The sequence below is a fragment of the Salvelinus sp. IW2-2015 genome, linkage group LG17 (assembly GCF_002910315.2).
Source record: "Salvelinus sp. IW2-2015 linkage group LG17, ASM291031v2, whole genome shotgun sequence".
NCBI lineage: Eukaryota > Metazoa > Chordata > Actinopteri > Salmoniformes > Salmonidae > Salvelinus > Salvelinus sp. IW2-2015.
This window is the reverse complement of record NC_036857.1, coordinates 21,410,177-21,430,894: the sequence shown is the minus strand read 5'-3', so window position 1 is coordinate 21,430,894 and position 20,718 is coordinate 21,410,177. Positions and strand designations below refer to the sequence as shown.

The 20,718-nt window shown below is 43.3% G+C and overlaps 1 protein-coding gene across 1 annotated transcript; it reads left to right on the top strand.

Annotated features, from left to right (window-relative positions):
* The first annotated feature begins 7,415 nt into the window (after positions 1 to 7,415).
* LOC111977145 (semaphorin-3F-like) lies at positions 7,416 to 20,687 on the top strand. The gene is made up of 19 exons (XM_024006467.3): positions 7,416 to 7,804; positions 8,862 to 8,986; positions 14,447 to 14,607; positions 14,951 to 15,013; positions 15,162 to 15,281; positions 15,483 to 15,576; positions 15,708 to 15,827; positions 16,025 to 16,170; positions 16,400 to 16,514; positions 16,636 to 16,705; positions 16,912 to 17,056; positions 17,200 to 17,422; positions 17,543 to 17,631; positions 17,759 to 17,800; positions 17,890 to 18,047; positions 18,239 to 18,306; positions 18,485 to 18,612; positions 19,325 to 20,588; positions 20,656 to 20,687. Exons 2-18 carry the CDS (start codon positions 8,875 to 8,877, stop codon positions 19,793 to 19,795), a joined length of 2,325 nt encoding a protein of 774 aa, XP_023862235.1. The 5' UTR covers positions 7,416 to 7,804; positions 8,862 to 8,874; the 3' UTR covers positions 19,796 to 20,588; positions 20,656 to 20,687.
* Positions 20,688 to 20,718: the final 31 nt, after the last annotated feature.

The following is a 20,718-nucleotide window of genomic DNA, read 5'->3' as shown; positions in this document are numbered from 1 at the left end:
TTCCTCTTATGTCATTCACTGATAGACCTTTAGGTTATAAATAGCTTTCTGTCAGAAATTTCCAGTTTATCATGGAGCTGATTCCAGTCTGGATCGTAAGTTAGGTTGTAGTTATCATGGCCAGATATTGTGCCCAGGGGCCTCAACCCCCCCCCCTCCCCCAATTTGATTTTGTTGTGTCACTCAGGTATCATATGAACACACACAAGACATGGCAATGTGTAGAATTGCAGGAATTTAGCTATAAAAATTACAATTTCATCTGCCAACAAGTGGGGTTTGAACAGTTTGGGTTCCATATGTTGCTCGGTGGGGGTTACTATGATGATAAATTACAATATTCCTCTGGACCTTTGCCACCTAGGAACTTTGTGTGACCAGACCTCAAATAGTTGAGTACCTATAAAAGTTGTTCTGGAAATGCAATGTTCTGGATGGAATATATTGCCAAACCAGAAGATGGCAGTATACAAAAGCAAGGATAAGTGGTATCGCTACTCTTAACTCCTTTTGTAACCCAAATGATGGGTACAGTCAATTTGGTAAAAAGTATTGAACAAATTGTACTTTGACTTGGAAACAAAGGCCTACTGTGTATCCAAGGTAACTGCATCCCTGAGCTTACCTTTCTTTGCCCAATGATTAAGTATGTTTAATACGGTGCATCTCAGCATGAAAGACCTTGATACCCAAGATGAGATACTCAAATGACAACTGACTTTGACATTGACAGCAAAGACATCGTATTTACAATATGTTTAGGTTGGCCAATTCTTATGTGAACAGTCAAAGGGGCTTGGAAGACACCAAACATTATCGGTGTATAATTTATGGTTTAGATGTCAACCTGTATCCCAGTTCAGATATGACGCAGGTGCCAGTATGTGATATATTTTAGAAATGTGGATTCACATGCTAGCTCTTGGCTCTGAAAATAGCCTCAAGGTGGACATTTTTGGACAGGCCTGGACAAAGGAACAGCGGCAATGGTACACTTAAACCCTTGATTCCTTTTTAATGCACAATTATAAATATTCAACTAGCAAAAACCTGTCCTGCTGTTAGCTCCAGAACACACGAGACATGCAGTCTAGGAGGGGCACTTACTAATAGCTCTGGAAAAAACAGCATACAGACGCCATCAAATGATCACACAACGACAAACACTTTCACAGCCTCATCTTGTTTCATCTCTGCCCACTTGTATTCAGACCAGTGGATTACTGTACCACCTCATGGGCTCTAGTGCAAAAACCACAAATGCTTTTATGTGTATTAATTAATTATGGAGGTGGTTTCCACAATATTGATCATGGTTAACAGACATACGGAATGCAGAGAACCATGTAATCCAGAGACGTGTTGGAGCTTGTGGTTGCAGCACCATAGGATAAGACTTTGTTTCATGATGAGTGACAGAAGAGAAAGCTCTGTTAGATTCCAGCTGGGGTCAAGTCAATGTGATTACACACATCTATCTCCCTGTTAGATACAGTAAGTCTGATGTCTACCTTCTCTGGTTTTATCAGGAATGTTACTGAACTCATCAGGCACTTGTAGTGATCCTTGTCCAAAGACGACCCCCAGCATGTGTGATGGGATAGGCTCAACCATGATCCATAAATCACCTTTGCATCTTAGTACAACATGGTGCCTGGGAAATACCAGCTACTTGACAATGTGTATGCATGTTTGTGTGTGTGCATGTGTGTCACCAACTGTATGTACTATGCTTGTGGTGAGTAAGATAAGTTACGAGAAGTTCCACTGAGCAAGAGAAGGCGTGGAGGCAGAGCGAGGGAGTGAGAATAGAGAGCAAGAAGGAGCATGGGAGACGCTGAGTGGAGAGAGATAGATGATTGGACTGATTAGCCTCAGCCTGGCCTCCCAGGTCCTGACAGATATGCATATCAGATGGATGACTGTTATCTGAAAGATCCCAGAGAGCATGGTGACTACTCTGCTCTGCCTAGTCACAGAGAGAGAGGGAGGCATGATCTCACTAGAATGATGAGTGTGAGCACCCCCCACCACACATACGCTTGTACAGTCGTGGCCAAAGGTTTTGAGAATGACACAAATATAAATTTTCACAAAGTCTGCTGCCTCAGTTTGTATGATGGCAGTTTGCATATACTCCAGAATGTTATGAAGAGTGATCAGATGAATTGCAATTAATTGCAAAGACCCTCTTTGCCATGCAAATGAACTGAATCCCCCCAAAACATTTCCACTGCATTTCACAGCCCTGCCACAAAATGACCAGCTGACATCATCTCAGTAATTCTCTCATTAACACAGGTGTGAGTGTTGACAAGGACAGGGCTGGAGATCACTCTGTCATACTGATTGAGTTCGAATAACAGACTGGAAGCTTCAAAGGGTGGGTGATGCTTGGAATCATTGTTCTTCTTTCAACCATGGTTACCTGCAAGGAAACACGTGCCGTCATCATTGCTTTGCACAAAAAGGGCTTCACAGGCAAGGATATTGCTGCCAGTAAGATTGCACCTAAATCAACCATTTATCGGATCATCAAGAACTTCAAGGAGAGTGGTTCAATTGTTGTGAAGAAGGCTTCAGGGCGCCCAAGAAAGTCCAGCAAGCGCCAGGACCGTCTCCTAAAGTTGATTCAGCTGCGGGATCGAGGCACCACCAGTACAGAGCTTGCTCAGGAATGGCAGCAGGCAGGTGTGAGTGCATCTGCACTCACAGTGAGGCAAAGACTTTTGGAGGATGGCCTGGTGTCAAGAAGGGCAGCAAAGAAGCCACTTCTCTCCAGGTAAAACATCAGGGACAAACTGATATTCTGCAAAAGGTACAGGAATTGGACTGCTGAGGACTGGGGTAAAGTCATTTTCTCTGATGAATCCCCTTTCCGATTGTTTGGGGCATCCGGAAAAAGCTTGTCCGGAGAAGACAAGGTGAGCGCTACCATCAGTCCTGTGTCATGCCAACAGCAAAGCATCCTGAGACCATTCATGTGTGGGCTCACTCACAATTTTGCCTAAGAATACAGCCATAAATAAAGAATGGTACCAACACATTCTCCGAGAGCAAATTCTCCCAACCATCCAGGAACAGTTTGGTGACACAATGCCTTTTCCAGCATGATGGAGCACCTTGCCATAAGGCAAAAGTGATAACTAAGTGGCTTGGGGAACAAAACATCGATATTTGGGACCATGGCCAGGAAACTGCCCTGACCTTAATCCCATTGAGAACTTGTGGTCAATCCTCAAGAAGCAGGTGGACAATCCTCAAGAGGCAGGTGGACAAACAAAAACCCACAAATTCTGACAAACTCCAAGCATTGATTATGCAAGAATGGGCTGCCATCAGTCAGGATGTGGCCCAGAAGTTAATTGACAGCATGCCAGGGCGGATTGCAGAGGTCTTGAAAAAGAAGGGTCCACACTGCAAATATTGACTCTTTCATCAACTTCATGTAATTGTCAATAAAAGCCTTTGACACTTATGAAATGCTTGTAATTATACTTCAGTATTCCGTAGTAAAATCTGACTAAAATATCTAAAGACACTGAAGCAGCAAACTTTGTGGAAATTAATATTTGTGTCATTCTCAAAACTTGTGGCTACGACTGTACACACACACCTGCACACTCGCTTGCATGCATGCATACACAGTGGTGCAGTGGTCTGAGTGGCGCAGCGGTCAAAGGTACTCCAACTCAATGCTAGAGGTGTCACTACAGACCCTGGTTCGATTCCAGGCTTTATCACAACCGGCCGTGATTGGGAGTCCCATAGGGTGGCGCACACATGGCCCAGCGTCGTCCGGGTTAGGGTTTGGCCGGGGTTGTTGTAAATAAGAATGTGTTCTTAACTGACTTGCCTAGTTAAATAAAGGTTAAATAAAATTTAAATTAACACAGACACACTGTAATGATCTGGGTGTCGTGGGTGTGAAGTCAGGCGCAGGAAACAGAGAGTTCAAGGTAGTGCTCTTTAATGCACACACGGCGGACATAGGCCACCCCACGAAACACTGGGTGCTAAAAAACCATTGGCCCAAACACGGGGACTAAAACAGTCCAGCAAAACCCACGAACAGGAACAAACACGTTCGTCTCCAACATACACAAATGTTACAACAAACAATCCCGCACAAAGAAACAGGCTGACTAATAAAGCCCAACTAATCACCACAAACGCATAACAGGTGTAACCAATAAACAGACAAGGAGGGGAAGGAAAGAATCAGTGGCAGCTAGTAGGCCAGCGACGACGACCGCCGAGTGCCACCCGAACGGGAAGGGGAGCCACCTTCGGTCGGAGTCGTGACACACACACACTTCTATGCACACACACAGGCTTAACAGCCTCTTCAGTACATGCTGTGCACACCACAGGCTGTAGTACACAAAGAAAAAAGCATCTTTGTACCACAATAACTCCTTGGTTTTCCCTCATTGATTTCTGTTGGAGGACAATGAATTTACGCAAATTACAATGCAAGGTCTATGGTCTCGCCATAACAATGAAACACCTGGGGAGGGATGATTGGAGAGAGAAAGAGACAGACAGAGACGTTATTACCCAGGAATAATTGGTTGATTTTCAATTTGATGGAAGTAGATGAGAAGAGAGCTGATTGAAGTGGAATATGCTTATGTGTGCCTACTGCTCAATATTGTTTGAGAATCTGACTGAGTATGTCTGGTGTCTGTGTATGCAAGTGAGTGCTGTTCTCACTTCAACAGCTTGAATGACTTCACAAAGTGGATCTCCACTCCAAATGGAAGAAGAGAAAGACAAACATGGGAGGTGATTATGGTCCCACCAGGAAAGATGGAGAAGAAGTGGAGGTTTTAATGACTGTTMAAAAATAACAGTCCCTTCAGACCCTTTATTGCCCAAAAATCTGCTATAGAGAATCCATATTTAATGAGCCTTAGGAGCATTAGCACGCTCATCCATTCTGCTCTTACCGAAGTGGTGACAGATGTATCTCCCAAGACAGATGCACTGTAAATTTACTCATCCCTCTAGCATTTTTCAATATCCTTGATTTTTCCCCACCCCCTTGTATTTTTTAAAGTTTTTTTTAAAGGAATTATTCTAAATCAGCTGTCTAGTAACCCAACTGCATTTTATAGTGAGGGAGTGCCAGTGTTGTCTTCTGTGCAGATGGTGACTGAATGGCTGGCTAAGGCTTGGTGAACACATGTCGTACCGCCGGCCGTACATGTGCAGAAAGACAGCTTCAGAGAGGGAAGCTGCCGCCTTCCTTCACTGTAGAAACCTAGAATAACCCAGCTTCCAGTTCCAATATTGACTGAAATGTTATGAGCGCCATGTATGCACTTATGTCAGGGAAGTTTTCAAAACTTGTTCTCTTTTGATATTCATTTCAGCATGCAGCGTATGCATGTAACTTACAGCACCTGCTCCCCTATCATCTAATTGTCATTTTACTTTTGTTTGAAGGTTTTTTTTCTTTCTAGGAAAACACCTTTTATTCTTTTGCATTCTGCCAAGTGTGAAGCTCCTGTAGGTGTGCATATTCTGAACAGTCCTAAATGATAAAAACCTGAATAAAATATCGTCCTTCAAAAAATTAATCTGGTTCATATTCACACCATCCGTCAGTGTAACAATAGGATTTATTCCCTCTTAGGGCCTTGCTTTTGTCCTTGGACGTTTTGATTGATGTATCTCAGCCCCCTCTCAGGGTAAGAGGTGCTGCTTGAGGCTCTGTGGGCTGTCTGTCTTACAAGGTTTTCAATTCCATAGTAATCACATGGCACATTACCTGAGGGTCAGATGGAGAGGTCCAGAGACATAGACAGACTACGAATACAGTACATGTTCACAGATGGGCCTCGTTGTACGTGTTATGTTTGCAGATGTACTCCTACTTTTGTAAGAGACTGTCTACAATGGGAGACTGTCTTATGTACTTGAGATGTGGAATTGTTGTACAGTAAGTCTCTTTTGATCATGTGTTTTACGAATTATGGCAGAACCTGCTCTTCCATTGAATCATATTGCAGAAGTGTCCTTTCAAATCAGAGCAAATCGAAAAAGGTCTTCCTGTGGACATTCACAGAAGGCAAAAACATAATTCCCACTATGAAAGTGGTGGTGGTGAACAATACAGCTAAACTATCACACTCAGCGGGTTTAGGCAATAGTGGGTGGGCCGATAAGACAATTGAAAAGCCATATCAGTGACGTTATTGGTGCCCTGTAAAGCAGTGGGAGCCGGTCAGTGTGGCGGTGTCCATGGCTGCTCGGGGTACAGAGTACGTAGTACGGAAACCCGAGCTCAGCGCTGACTCATGACACATTTCCTCAGCTGGAAAGAGAAGGATACCTCCCACAGAAAGCAAGACAAAAAATAACACAAAGACCTCATTGCTCACTCCTAACCTAGATGTACTTTACATGAAAGTAACCCAAAGGTCTCTCCTGCCCGATGAGCCAGCCAGAACAATGGGGATGAGTGAGAGTGTAAATAAATGCAGCTTCCAAGTGTGCCGACCTGTGGAGGGAACAAGGCCAGATGGAAGGGAACATTGCCCTGAATGAAACGCAGCACCCTTCAGTACAGACAGTATTGACATATACAAGTATACAATGGCACTGTCTAAATGTCTAAATCAAGTAACTGATTCATCTCCCTCCACCCGTGACACACTGATGTGCAAATCAAACACACTATCTGAATCGGTTAACTCCTGGCCTTAAGCTACTTATTTGAATACATCCCTGTGCCTTTTCATCTTCTGTATGCCTGATTTGCCAGCTTTCCACAAAACCAATGGTGGAGAGAGGAGAATGGTGCTTGGTAATTTCAGGCTGGTTTGAAAGAATGAATGTCTTCTTTAAAAATCCCCCTCCTGGTTACTTTGTGACCGTTGTCGTGAGCCCAGGAGTCGGTCCATCAGGAATCTGAGGAATATGTAGGACTCTTCTGGCTCTCATGTGGAGCTAAACAGCTCTGAGATGGAGACATCTATCAGAGCACAGCACAGGACCTGAATTTACGGTGACATCGGAATGTAGGCTACTGTATATGCACAACCAAGGTGCATAATACATTAGCCTAGTTGTACAGATGGGAAAGTACTGTATATAGTGGCAATGTACAGTATATCATTTGAAATAATAGCCTGAAATGGTATTTTCATTTCTAAATCAATTTAATGTGATATAATAACATTTTAGAATTGAATGTATTTTCATAATTTAGAATTGAAGTTAATTTCAATTCCCTGTTTACTTTAGCCTAATCTACATTAGCCGAAATCAGACGTTTCCCTTTACCAGGATCAAGTGGGTTAAAAGTGGGACATCCTGAGCTTTACCCTAGTCCTGTAATGATGACAGCGGAAGGAGGGAGGGAGCAGGAAGACGGGGGAGGAGGAGAGGGGGCCAGCCCTCTAAACACCTGCAGTCACAGACCTTCACAGCATAGGACCCTCATAAGGAGACGACATAAGGACCTATATATTCTCTTATTTTCAGATGGATGAGTGCAATGGGAATACGACAAAAACTGTTGAAATTATCATTCTATAATTCTTGATCTGAAATCTATGGGATATGTTTTATGTGGTTTGTAAATAATTCGAGAGAGACTAAGAAACTCTGTGACTCTAGGCTATATGGTTATAATTGAGTGAACGCTTAAGCATTTAAGACCTTTTCAAACGGATTTTGGTTGTTTTCGTGTGGAACTTCAGTATTTTAAATTGTTGAGCGAGACGCCCAAGGAATGTAGCGATAACATCTTATTTTGTGAGTGTCGGGTCTCCTACACGAGAAAAAGAAAAAGGTAGGCTACGTTGGCAAGTTCTCTCTCGACACTTTTTCAAAATCACAAGTATTTGTTTGTTTGTTTGTTTTAGTCAGTGTGTTGAGGGACCAATGTAATTACCAAGAACGAAGGGGTAGCCTACATCTGGAGAGAACGTCTACTCGCTCTTTCTTTTGATGTGTGAGTTCACAGGTAACTGCGATGTTATCAGGAGCCATTGATCGACGTCATGGTCATGAAATGAATTCCTACTTAATATGCACAGTCGACAGTTCATGATTCCCCCCCCTCAAACAATTACAAGATGAAAACATTGAGAATATAAACAGTTTCAAATGAGAAATAATAGTTTTTATAATGTTCACAGGACACAAATGTACATAAGTCAAACTTGTAGGCAGCAAAAAAAATGGGCCATGACAAAGGTTAGGTTTATAATTGTAGAATAAGTGCTTTATAAACCACAACCTGATATTTATTGCTGGGCACACATTTCCCCACTCAAGGGAAAAGATTTGTATGAATGTATTTACATTCTATTTATGAAGTTCTATGAAGTTCTTTAAATAACTTGATATTTAATTTCCTCCCTTTGGTAAGGTATTGTAGCAGATGTAGATGTACTCTGTGGCCTACTTGATATATTTGGTTAGAAAAATAAGAGCATTCCAGGGCGCATCTGATAAGTACTCCTTTGGGGAGAGAATTTAATGGAGGTTATGGTTTCAGCTTTTAGTATTCATAATTTATAAACAATCCTATCCAGCAAAGTGCAGATACTATATAATGAATGCTTACATAAAAGTAAAACAGTTACCTGACAACACCCCTAAACTGTCAGAAATGGTTTTCACATTATTTTCAGAGCAAAAATTTTGTATTTCCTGCATGAGGCAGGAAATTCACTGTTACTGTGTGTCTCAGTACGACTGTCTAGCACAAACAGGTCTATGAATTCTGTCTCCCATGCCCTCACTCAGGCACTCACAATCTCACATCACACAGTGGTTTCTTTCTCTCTGTCTCCCTCTCTCACACATACACACAAACGTGACAATGAATTATTATCTTTCAGACCTGTTTCTACTATGGATAGTGCCAAGAAAGCGACTCGAGCCCTACTCCTCCTGTTGAGTTTCTGTATTTGCAGTACCTCAGGCCTCCAACAGTCTGCTCCAAGGATACGCCTGTCTTTCAAAGGTGAGTCACTTGACCAGAACAAAGGTCACTCAGACACTGCTCATATGTCAGCTGGCATGGCTTCCAGGATAGCTTGGTTCAGATGTTTTCTATTTTGGCTTTTGTTGTTCTTAGCGAACCTTTCAGCGATCTCAGAAAGTCTTGTGGTTTACATGCACACAATCACGTGCAGACACGCACACATGCACATACACACACGCAAGCACACAAATACACACACATATGTTTCCTCTTTTATACATATGTAAAAAGCTTATATCCTGCCTACTGGCAAAAAGTTAATGAGAGAAAACAAAAGGTGGATGTTGCCATTGAGTGTGGGGTGGAAGTGGTGGTCTCTAGTGCCCTTCATAACAGTTGAGCCCACACCCTAAGCCCTCATTAACATAGTACAACATTTTTATTTGATTTATGTTAATGATTCAATGACAACATTTAACTACAGAGATGAGAAAGATTCTCCAAAATCAGTTATTCGATCTGCTTATTCAAATAACTGCTGGGTCTAAAGGAATTGTTACCATACATTTCCATGAATTGTTTACGAGGTTTAGTGTTAGATTTGTGACATAAAATAATTAAGTAATCTCCAGTAAGAAACTGCTAGCCTTTGGTTGCTAACAGCTGAGAACTGCTGGCTAACTGGCTACCACAAAAACAGTCAACAACTTCAGGAGTACAGACCCACAGAAATAGTCTGGCGATCAGTGGCGAAAGTAATAACTGCCGAAAATGCACAGTCAAGGAGGAGAATAATTATTCTGTAAAGAAAAATATATGTATTTGAAATAGAGTGATACTAAGACAAAATAAACTTGACATAGTGTGTAAATGATAACACATTAGTGCAGGAAATTGAGACATTGATTAAAATGCTGGAAGTGAATGCTGGAATTGTTCTTTTTTGCAAAAGCTGTGTGCATTAATTAAGGAAATAGAAGCCTGGCTCAAGTAGAAGCCTGTCTCTAATAAGCTCCTGTTGTGTTTAGGGATTTAAGCAAATAAACCCTCGGGGTATTCATTGAAATTTTACGGTAGTTCAAGTACATATAAGCTTAGTTGGTTGCAATGTGATGTGGTAGAGTTTGTCACAGAAGTTAAGCCCACACACCAGTGTTTGCATAATGGTTGCTAATAGTAAGGGTAAGCCTGAACTGGTGGTGAACTAACCAAATGGTATTATATTAGATTGCTGGCATATTGGATTGTATCGGATTGCTGTGGATGATATTACATTTATTGTTTGCTTGCTGTAACTGTCTCACCCTCTTCCATCATTCACAGAGTGGTGTTGATTTCACAATGAATGCAACCAACGTGTAAAAATCTCACTAATATATTTTGTCAGTCAAATCCGTGTAAAGATCTCACTGATATCGTTTGTCAGTCATATCTACCCACTCACCCCTAAAACCCAATCATCTCCACTTCATTTCCAAGAATAGGTGGAAAATCGGGATTTGCTCCCCTGCTCTGTGTTTTCTGACATTCCAAAGATTGATTGTTCATTGTTTGCGACAGGGACTCTCTTTGTTCCATAAGGCGCCTGTGGAGGAGGGTTTTTGGGGAGGGACGGGGGAGGGGTGCATGTGACTCCCTCTCATGGACGTGATTTAGAGACCGGGACTGGGACTGGGTGAGTGGGGCAGGAGGAGAGGAGGACCACTGAAAAGATGCCGGATCAAGATTGTAAATGATATGATCTATGATCAAGGCCCTTCGTGTTTCCTGGTTGATGGGAACTGTGTCTGAGGAAGGGACAAAAAAAAGTTTCCAGTGACCTAGGACAGGGGTGTCAAACTCATTCCATGGAGGTCCTAGTGTCTGCTGGATCTTGTTTTTTCTTTTTAATTAAGACCTAGACAACCAGGTGAAGGTTGTTCCATACTAATCAGTGACCTTCATCTATCAATTAAGTACAAGGGAGGAGGGAAACCCCGCACACACTCGGACCTGAGTTTGACATGTGTGACCTAGAATGGCAGGTAGAAATAGAGCCWGAGAAATATGGATTTTAGGTTGTCTTCTGCATTATGGAGGCAATGGTTTAAAGCCTCACTTGGACTTATTTTACACTTTAAAAGGGTCAGATCGGGGACATTTGTCTCAGGTCTTTCATGTCTGGACCTGGTTAACCTGAATCAAATGAGGTGTGAAGATACATGAAGTGTTTTTTTTATCAGATAGTGCCAACACATTGTTATGGCGATGAGGATGGGCGCGGCCATGCACTGTGTCGGGACCCGGGGGTGTGTGTTGGCATGTTGCTAGTTTTAGCCTGTGCTGTCCACTTTGCCCCAGTGGACGGAGCAGATGGACGTTTGCCAGAGAGGCTTGTTATCCTGTGTTTACCTTGGAGGAACAGAACCGGACCTTGCCCCACCTTTTAAGAACCATCCCGTGTCAGCCAGGAGCAGATCCGATTGCGCAGCAGCTTATTTTAGCGGCACATTGACTGCATCCTGTTAACCGTATTCAGACAAACAGTCACCTCAAAGGAAGACGGCAGAGCACTTTGATGTAAACACAGATGTCCTTACTCTGGCCAGGCTAAAACAGTACGTGCATATGCTGATGTTTGTTCACAAACCTTTGTCAAATGCCATGGGACATTCATCATTCATCAAGTCCCACATGGACAAACTGAGGGATTTTGTATAGATTACACATGTTTCTACGGTACTTAGTAAATACATCATAGCACATACATGTTTAAAAGCTATTGTACATACAGTGGCAAGAAAAAGTATGTGAACCCTTTGGAAATACCTGGATTTCTGCATAAATTGGTCATAAAATTTGATCTGATCTTCATGTAGGTCACAACAATAGACAAACACAGTGTGCTTAAACTAATAACACACAAACATTTATATGTTTTAATGTCTTTATTGAGCACACCGTGTAAACATTCACAGTGCAGGGTGGGAAAAGTATGTGAACCCTTGAATTTAATAACTGGTTGACCCTCCTTTGGCAGCAATAACATCAGCCAAACGTTTTCTGTAGTTGCGGATCAGACTTCAATTGGCAGACAGATAGCCTAACATTCTCCTGCAAAATGTCTTGATAAACTTGGGAATTCATTTTTCCGTCAATGATAGCAAGCTGTCCAGGCCCTGAGGCAGCAAAGCAGCCCCAGACCATGATGCTCCCTCCACCATACTTTACAGTTGGGATGAGGTTTTGATGTTGGTGTGCTGTGCCTTTTTTTCTCCACACACAGTGTTGTGTGTTCCTTCCAAACAACTCAACTGTAGTTTCATCTGTCCACAGAATACTTTGCCAGTAGCGCTGGAACATCCAGGTGCACTTTTGCAAACTTCAGACATGCAGCAATGTTTTTTGGGGACAGCAGTGGCTTTTTCCGTGGTGTCCTCCCATGAACACCATTCTTGTTTAGTGTTTTACGTATCGTAGACTCATCAACAGAGATGTTAGCATGTTCCAGAGATTTCTGTAAGTCTTTAGCTGATACTCTAGGATTCTTCTTAACCTCATTGAGCATTCAGTGCTGAACTTTCTCCATTTATAGACAGCGTCACGACTTATATCTCCCTCACTAACTTTAAGCATCAGCTGTCAGAGCAGCTTACCGATCACTGCACCTGTACACAGCCCATCTGTAAATAGCCCACCCAACTGCCTCATCCCCGTATTGTTATTTATTTTTGCTCTTTTGTACCCCGGTATCTCTACTTGCACATCATCATCTGCACATCTATCACTCCCGTGTTAATGCTAAATTGTAATTATTTCGCCACTATGGCCTATTTATTGCCTTACCTCCCTAATCTTACTACATTTGCACACACTGTATATAGATTTTTCTATTGCGTTATTGACTGTATGTTTGTTTATTCCATGTGTAAGTCTGTGTTGTTGTTTGTGTCGCACTGCTTTGCTTTAGCTTGGCCAGGTCGCAGTTGTAAATGAGAACTTGTTCTCAACTGGCCTACTTGGTTAAATAGAGGTGAATTTTWATTTTTTTGTCTTACCGTTGACTGATGAATATCAAGGCTTTTAGAGATACTTTTGTAACCGTTTCCAGCTTTATGCAAGTTAATCTTAGGTCTTCTGAGATCTCTTTTTTTTGAGGCATGGTTCAAATAAGGTAATGCTTCTTGTGAATAGCAAACTCAAATTTTGTGAGTGTTTTTTATAGGGCAAGGTAGCTCTAACCAACATATCCAATCTTGTCTCATTGATTAGACTCCAGGTTAGCTGACTCCTGACTCCAATTAACTTTTGGAGAAGTCATTAGCCTAGGGGTTCACATACTTTTTCCAACCTACACTGTGAATGTTTAAATGATGTATTCAATATCGACAAGAAAAATACAATCATTTTGTGTTATTAGTTTAAGCACATATGTTTGTCTATTGTGGTGACAAATTTGATGACCAATTTTATGCAGAAATCCAGGTAATTCCAAAGGGTTCRCATACTGTTTCTTGCCACTGTAGGTCAGTTTTATTGAACCTTTATTTAACCATTAAGGTCAAGATACTTTATTTTACAAGGGAGACCTGGCCAAGAGGGCAGCTCCAGTAAATATAGTAATTATGATTGCCTGATACGGGGAGATGTGACATCTCTTGTCTCTGAATGAATGGGTGTCAAACTCATTCATGGTGCTTTTCCATTAAGACTTACTCACACACCAGTGTTTTATGTTCATGTGATCTCTAGTGTTATTGTGTTTTCCTCAGGAGTGTGACGATAAAGATTTGTGGCGAGCAGAATCAACAACCTCTGCATCGTTCAAGACTGTTGCTTTGTGAGAAGGTTTTAACGTTCAGTTGGTCATTGTTATGTAAATGCAGGCTGCCTTGGCTCCAAGTCAGAGCAGGTCCGCCAGARCCATGGCCCAGTGCGACACGGGTGCCGTTCCGCATAGAAGGAAAGAGAAAATTCGGAGCCTTTTGTGTAAATCACTCGGGTGGAAGAGAGAGACGGAACATGCTGGGGAAATGCGCCATCAGAGAGTGGGTCACAGAACAGACCTGGTTTAAAGGGTTTACTTAGAGTTCCTCATACCGTGTGTCCTCAGAGACCTGCATTAGCATCCATAAAGTTGCACAGTACATTCAGTCAATGCCACAAACTCAATCAGAAGCTTGGAACACATGAAATATTGAAATCTTAAAAGCCTCTGGAATACGTCCTGAGAAGTTACATATTTAGTCATTCGCACATTTTCTCTTGGTGTTAGTAGTCTATGTTCTGTAAATGCTGCTGATAGTGAGAAATAAAGCACTTGTAGTCGTTATCAGGGAAACTGCTTGGGAAAGATTCAAGGCAATTAACAGAAAGAGCTCATGGCTTCCCCTGCTGAATATTAAGATTGTACCATTCTCATCTGCTACAGAACTTATTTTGCATATGATTTACACTAACGTTGTGTCCCTGTGTGTGTCTATGCATATTTGTGCATCTATGCGTCTCTCTCCTCCGCAGAGTTGTTGGACACCAGAGCAGTCCGTCCCTTCTCCTTCTCCTTCAACACCAGTGACTACCGCATCCTGCTGATGGACCAGGACCAGGGCCGTCTCTACCTGGGCAGCCGGGAGTACCTGGTGGCCCTGGATATGCACAACGTCAACAAGGAGCCCCTCATAGTAAGAACACACATAACCACAACTCCCTCAAAAAGGCCAATGAGACTGGAGGAATATTTCCTGTGTATGCATAACTTTATCACAGTTTAATGTGGTAGTATTTTTTTTATTTAACCAGGCAAGTCAGTTAAGAACAAATTCTTATTGACAATGACGGTCTACCGGGAAACTGCCTTGTTCAGGGGCAGAACGACAGATTTTTACCTGGTCAGCTCGGGGATTTGATCCAGCAACTTTTCGGTTACTGGACCAACGCTCTAACCACTAGGCTAACTGCCGCCCCATAGTAAAAGACCTCAAGTAAAATGATCCTGTAATGTCTGGTATCATTTGTCTCTGACAGATCCATTGGCCAACCTCTGACAAGAGAAGAGGGGAATGTCGGATGACAGGAAAAGGAGGACAGGTGAGAATGCATTGTCTTTGTAAAAAAGAACCCTGGCACCTCTACCTTACAGTATTAACTAATGATGTCCCCTTATTTCACAGTTTTGAAAGAGAATTTTCATACACCAACAATTGATAGCATTTCCATGTCTGTGTACACACACCAGGGTGAGTGTGCAAACTTTGTGCGTATGATAGAGCCATGGAACCGCACCCATCTGTACACCTGTGGAACTGGAGCCTACCAACCTATCTGCACCTTTATCAACAGAGGCTGGAAGGCAGAGGTGAGAGGTTCAATATGCCCAAAATCATTTTAAAAGACAATAACTGCAGCATATCTGTGCATCTTCACGACCAGCAGCTCGGATTTCTCAAAACTGTGGTACTCAAAACTAGGGCTCAGATTTGAGCTATTTTTCACTATACCTTTTGCCATTTCAATACATTTGATACTTATATGGCCTTTCTGGTCTCTCTCTTTCCAGGACTATGTGTTCAGGCTAGTTCCTGGATTTACGGAATCAGGGAAGGGCAAATGTTCCTACGACCCTTCCCAGGAGAACATTGCTGCTCTAATCGGTAAGCTTCACCTCACTTGTGCATACACTTAGTAGACTGCCCAAAATTGGGGAAGTCTCCCCTCCCACTTTCACCGTTTCCTAACCTCTCCTCTCCATCTCTTTCTCTTCCTCCTTTCTTCTCATCTGCAGATGGGAATCTGTATGCGGGGGTCCATGTAGACTTCATGGGGACAGACGCAGCCCTCTTTAGGACCATGGGGGGCAGAACAACAGTCAGGACAGAGCAGTATGACTCCAAGTGGCTCAATGGTGAGTTACTACGCCTGAAAAAGACTGCCATCTTGTAAGGGTGCATTCCCAAAATGTTGCCATTTTTTTCCATGGTCCTTCAAGCCAGATACGAACCAGCGAGATCTGGCTCTAAGAAAACATGGCAAACTGCTGCTAATGCTGCAGGTTTCTCTTTCTTTCATCACTCCGTTCCTCTCTCTCTCCGTCCGTCTCAGAGCCCGTGTTCATTCAGATCCAGCAGATCCCTGACAGCTCCGAGAGGAATGATGATAAACTCTACTTCTTCTTCCGGGAGAAGAGTCTGGATGCAGGGGGAGGGGCCAGCCCCAGTGTGCTGGCCAGAGTGGGACGAGTGTGTCTGGTGAGAAGGCCTTGCTCGGACCTAGCAGGGTGGCCCTGTGAAACGGCGCTACGCCACTGTTCTATAGACTCGTATTAACTCTATTACTTTAATTACGTACATAATTATAGTCTGACTGCAACATTATGGACAACATTGTGAATGGGGGAATTGTTAAGGGTAAAAAAAAAAGTGTCTACGGAAACAGCCTTCCCTTACCTCTTCCATCCTTTACATTCCCTCTTCCCAGAATGATGAGGGGGGTCAGAAGTCCCTGGTGAACAGATGGACCACCTTCCTGAAAGCCCGCCTGGTGTGCTCTGTGATCGGAGAAGATGGGGTGGAGACCTTGTTTGACGAATTGAGTGAGACAGACCTCAGTGAAWGATTTAGATAAAGATTTAGAGATCCTTAGTTGTCTATGGCAGTGAATCCTTCATCAATTCTACAGGAAAATAATTTCTGTCTCTTTCGTCATCCTTTCAGGGGATGTTTTTATCCAGCCCACGCAAGATGAACGCAACCCTGTGGTCTATGCCCTCTTCACAACTGCTGGGTAGGTCATCATTGTATCTGTCTTACATCACCTGTTATACGTAGAAGTTTCCCTTCTCTCTAAAGGCCTGCCTTGTTCTCACTCCTCAATGCTTTTCTACTCTCATCTAGTACCTGTTGGTTTACCTCTCTCTCCTCCCTCCTCCACTTCACTGGTTGATGCTGACTGCATTCCCCCTCCCTTTTTTTACCTTCTATCTCTCCCAGCTCTGTGTTCAAGGGCTCAGCAGTCTGTGTGTACTCCATGGCTGACATCCGCAACGTCTTCAATGGACCCTTCTCCCACAAACATGGTCATAACTACCAGTGGACAGCCTACACGGGCAAGATTCCCTACCCTCGCCCTGGCACAGTAGGTTCAGACCAGTTACTCACTGCAAACAATCCATATATATACATCCCATCAACTGTCACCTCTTTCCAATAGTGAAACGCATTGCTTACACTCTCTCTGTCTCTCTCGGTCTCTGTGTTACTCACTATATATAATTCTAGTGTCCAGGAGGAACATTCACCCCGGGCATTCGCACCTCTAAGGACTTCTCAGACGAGGCAGTGAACTTCATGCGAGCCCATCCCCTCATGTACCACCCTGTGTACCCTATTCACCGTCGCCCCCTGGTGGTGAGGACCGGGGTGGACTACCGCTTCACAGCCCTGGTGGTGGACCAGGTGGACGCAGTGGACGCCCGATACGAGGTGCTCTTCCTGGGCACAGGTGAGTGTCTCTCTGTCCCAGGGCAATTGGCTGACTGAAGGACTTCATTGCATGTTGGAATTTCACATTTTGTCTTTTGTCCAAATTCGACATGGTGACATCAGACCTCTCTTGTTCCAGATCGTGGCACTGTCCAAAAGGTCATAGTTCTACCCAAGGACCCGAGCACCATGGAGGAGCTCACCCTGGAGGAAGTGGAGGTTTTCAGGGTGTGCCTATATGATTTCTCTAAATGTTGTTTACATTATAGCAAAAGTCTCTAACCACTGTCCTTGGACATTCGTTCAATGGTTACGCTTTGTTGATCCTTATGTGACACGATGCATTTAATTACAGACACGTGCTGCTGTTAAAACAATGAAGATCTCATCTAAAAGGGTAAGCTGAACTCTCTCTTTCTTCATCGACAGGAAACACTAAAGAGATATTGTTGATGCTGAGCTCTTGTTTTCATTCTGTCACTATAGCAACAGCTGTACGTGTCATCGGAGGCAGGGCTTACCCAGGTATCTCTGCATCGTTGTGGGGTATATGGGAGGGCCTGTTCCGACTGCTGTCTGGCACGGGACCCTTACTGCGCCTGGGACGGGGAGAGCTGCTCCGCTTTCACCCCCGCCACCAAGAGGTCAGGACCACAACACACACCAACACAACACACACCACAACCCTCATCTGATATTGACAGGGAAGGAGTGTCATAAAGCTTTATTAGTCCTTCACTGTGTCTGTCTGTCTGAATAAATGTGTGAGTGACTGAATTCATTTCTGTGCTTGTGAAATGTGTTGGATGAACTCTGCTCTGTCTCTCTCACTCAGGAGGAGCAGAAGACAGGATGTGAAACATGGGGATCCACTGCGACAGTGCAGAGGCTTCAATGCCAAAGGTTAGACAAAACACTTTAAAAAATATATTTTAGCAGAATTCAGTGACAAAATCAAATCATGTAATAATTAAAACATTAGCAAATAACTGGCATTTAAGATAATCTCCTTCTTTCTTTCTCTCTCTCTCCCTCTCTCTCTCCCTCTTTCTCTCTCTCTCTTCCTCCTTCCCTCCTTCAGTGGAGAATCGTCCGAGAGAGACAGTCCAGTTTGGTGTGGAGGGGAGCAGTACCTTCCTGGAGTGTCAGCCTCGCTCTCCTCAGGCTACAGTCAAGTGGCTCTATCAGAGAGAAGGAAGGAGGAAAGCGGTAAGGAGGAAAATGCATGCATCTATTTCTGCTCTTTGAAAAGAGACCAGTATTATTAAAATATCAAATTCATACCACATTTATAGGTTACACTTGAGCTGTTGGAGCAGTTTACACAGGGGTTATCCATGTTTGATTGACTAAATAAACATACGTTAATTTTTTATTTAACCTTTATTTAACTAGGCAAGACATTTAAGGACCCATTCTAATTTACAATGACGGCCTACCCTGGCCAAACCCTAACCCGGACGACGCTGGGCCATTTGTGCCCTGCCCTATGGGACTCCCAATCACTGCCAGTTATGATACAGCCTGGAATTGAACCAGGGTCTGTAGTAACGCCTCTAGCACTGGGATGCAGTGCCTTAGACTGCTGCTCCACTCGGGAGTCTTTCTTGTAGATATTAATAGTATTAATGGTCAGCCAATGTTATTTCAGTTCAAAAATATCCATAGAGAAATAGTCAATCACTTTTGAAATACAAATGAGGCAGATGTGGACCTTGTTCTTCCCCTCACTACCATAACACTCTCTCTCCCCCTCACTACCATAACACTCTCTCTCCCCCTCACTACCATAACACTCTCTCTCCCCCTCACTACCACAACACTCTCTCCCCCTCACTACATAACTCTCTCTCTCCCCTCACTTACCATAACTCTCTCTTCCCCTCACTACCCATAACTCTCTCTCCCCCTCACCCCTCAGCTCAACCGGGACAGAGAGTATCTGAAGACACCCCATGGGATCCTTCTGAAGTCCCTCAGCCAATCGGATGCTGGGCTCTACCACTGCCTGGCCACAGAGAACAACTTCAAACACACTGTGGCCCGGGTGTCGCTGCGCATTCTGGACCGAGACATCGTGCTGGCCCTCACCTCCCCTGACAACGAGGCCATGACCTCCAACAGCCCTCCCACTGGACGGGGGAGACAACATGACCCCAAGCAGCAGAGGGTCCTTCCAACCCCCCCTTTCACAGACACCCTGTCCCAGCCGGAGATCAGGCTGATCCACCAGTACTGTCAGTCCTACTGGGAGCAGCTAAGGCACAAGCAGCAACAGCCCAAACGCACTTCCAGGAGACACACAGAGAGCCAGGAGCAAGAGCCGGAGGAGCAACAGCCTAAACGCATCAGCAGAAGACACACAGAGAGCCAGGAGACCCAAGGAGGATAGAGGACTGGACTTCCAACACTAGCCAGCTAGGACACTCCTGTGGTAGACTAGAGATCCATGTTTGACACCAAACATGAGTTTCATCTCTCTTTGTACACTGAATGACATGTGATACCAACCCTCACACAAGCCAGTATCTCAGTATAGAAATGTAATATATTGATACGTGTATATATTTTAGGATCATAATAGATCCATGGTTTATTAATGTTTAATGGTTATGATATAAGACAATTGATAAACATTTGCCTTTGCACGCTTTATTCTGTTGGAAATGTGTACATTTTGCTGTTCAATGTTGAGCGATAATGTTTTGGTGTGATGTACATGTATGTGTGTATTTGTCTACTAATACCATATGTGATATTGTAATTGTGGTGACTCTCTTGTTCTCTCTAACACCTTTGTGACCTATGTTTGTTTGAGGACTCATGGCTATACAGTATTCTTTGAATTGTGTGCGTGGACGGTGGTGTATTGAAAGGGAAGTGAGGGATCTTTCAACAAAACAGATAATATCTACATGTAGAAGAATAAGACGGTAAATCCTATGTGTGCATAATCTTTGTATTACATTATAATACTACATTCCAGCAATATCAAATTGTCACTTTTAATGGGAACAGGTATAAAGAAGACTGTGAAGACCTCACCATATTTTCTAATGATATTGAGCAACATACTGTAATGTGTAGTACAGCAACATACTATAATGTGTATTACGGCAACATACTGTAATGTGTAGTACAGCAACATACTGTAATGTGTATTACGGCAACATACACTGTAATGTGTAGTACAGCACCATACTGTAATGTGTACTTAGCGTGCAAATACTGTAAGTGTAGTCAGAAATATAGTGTAGCGCAACATACTGTAATGTGTAGTACAGCAACAATCTGTTAATGTGTATTACGCAACAT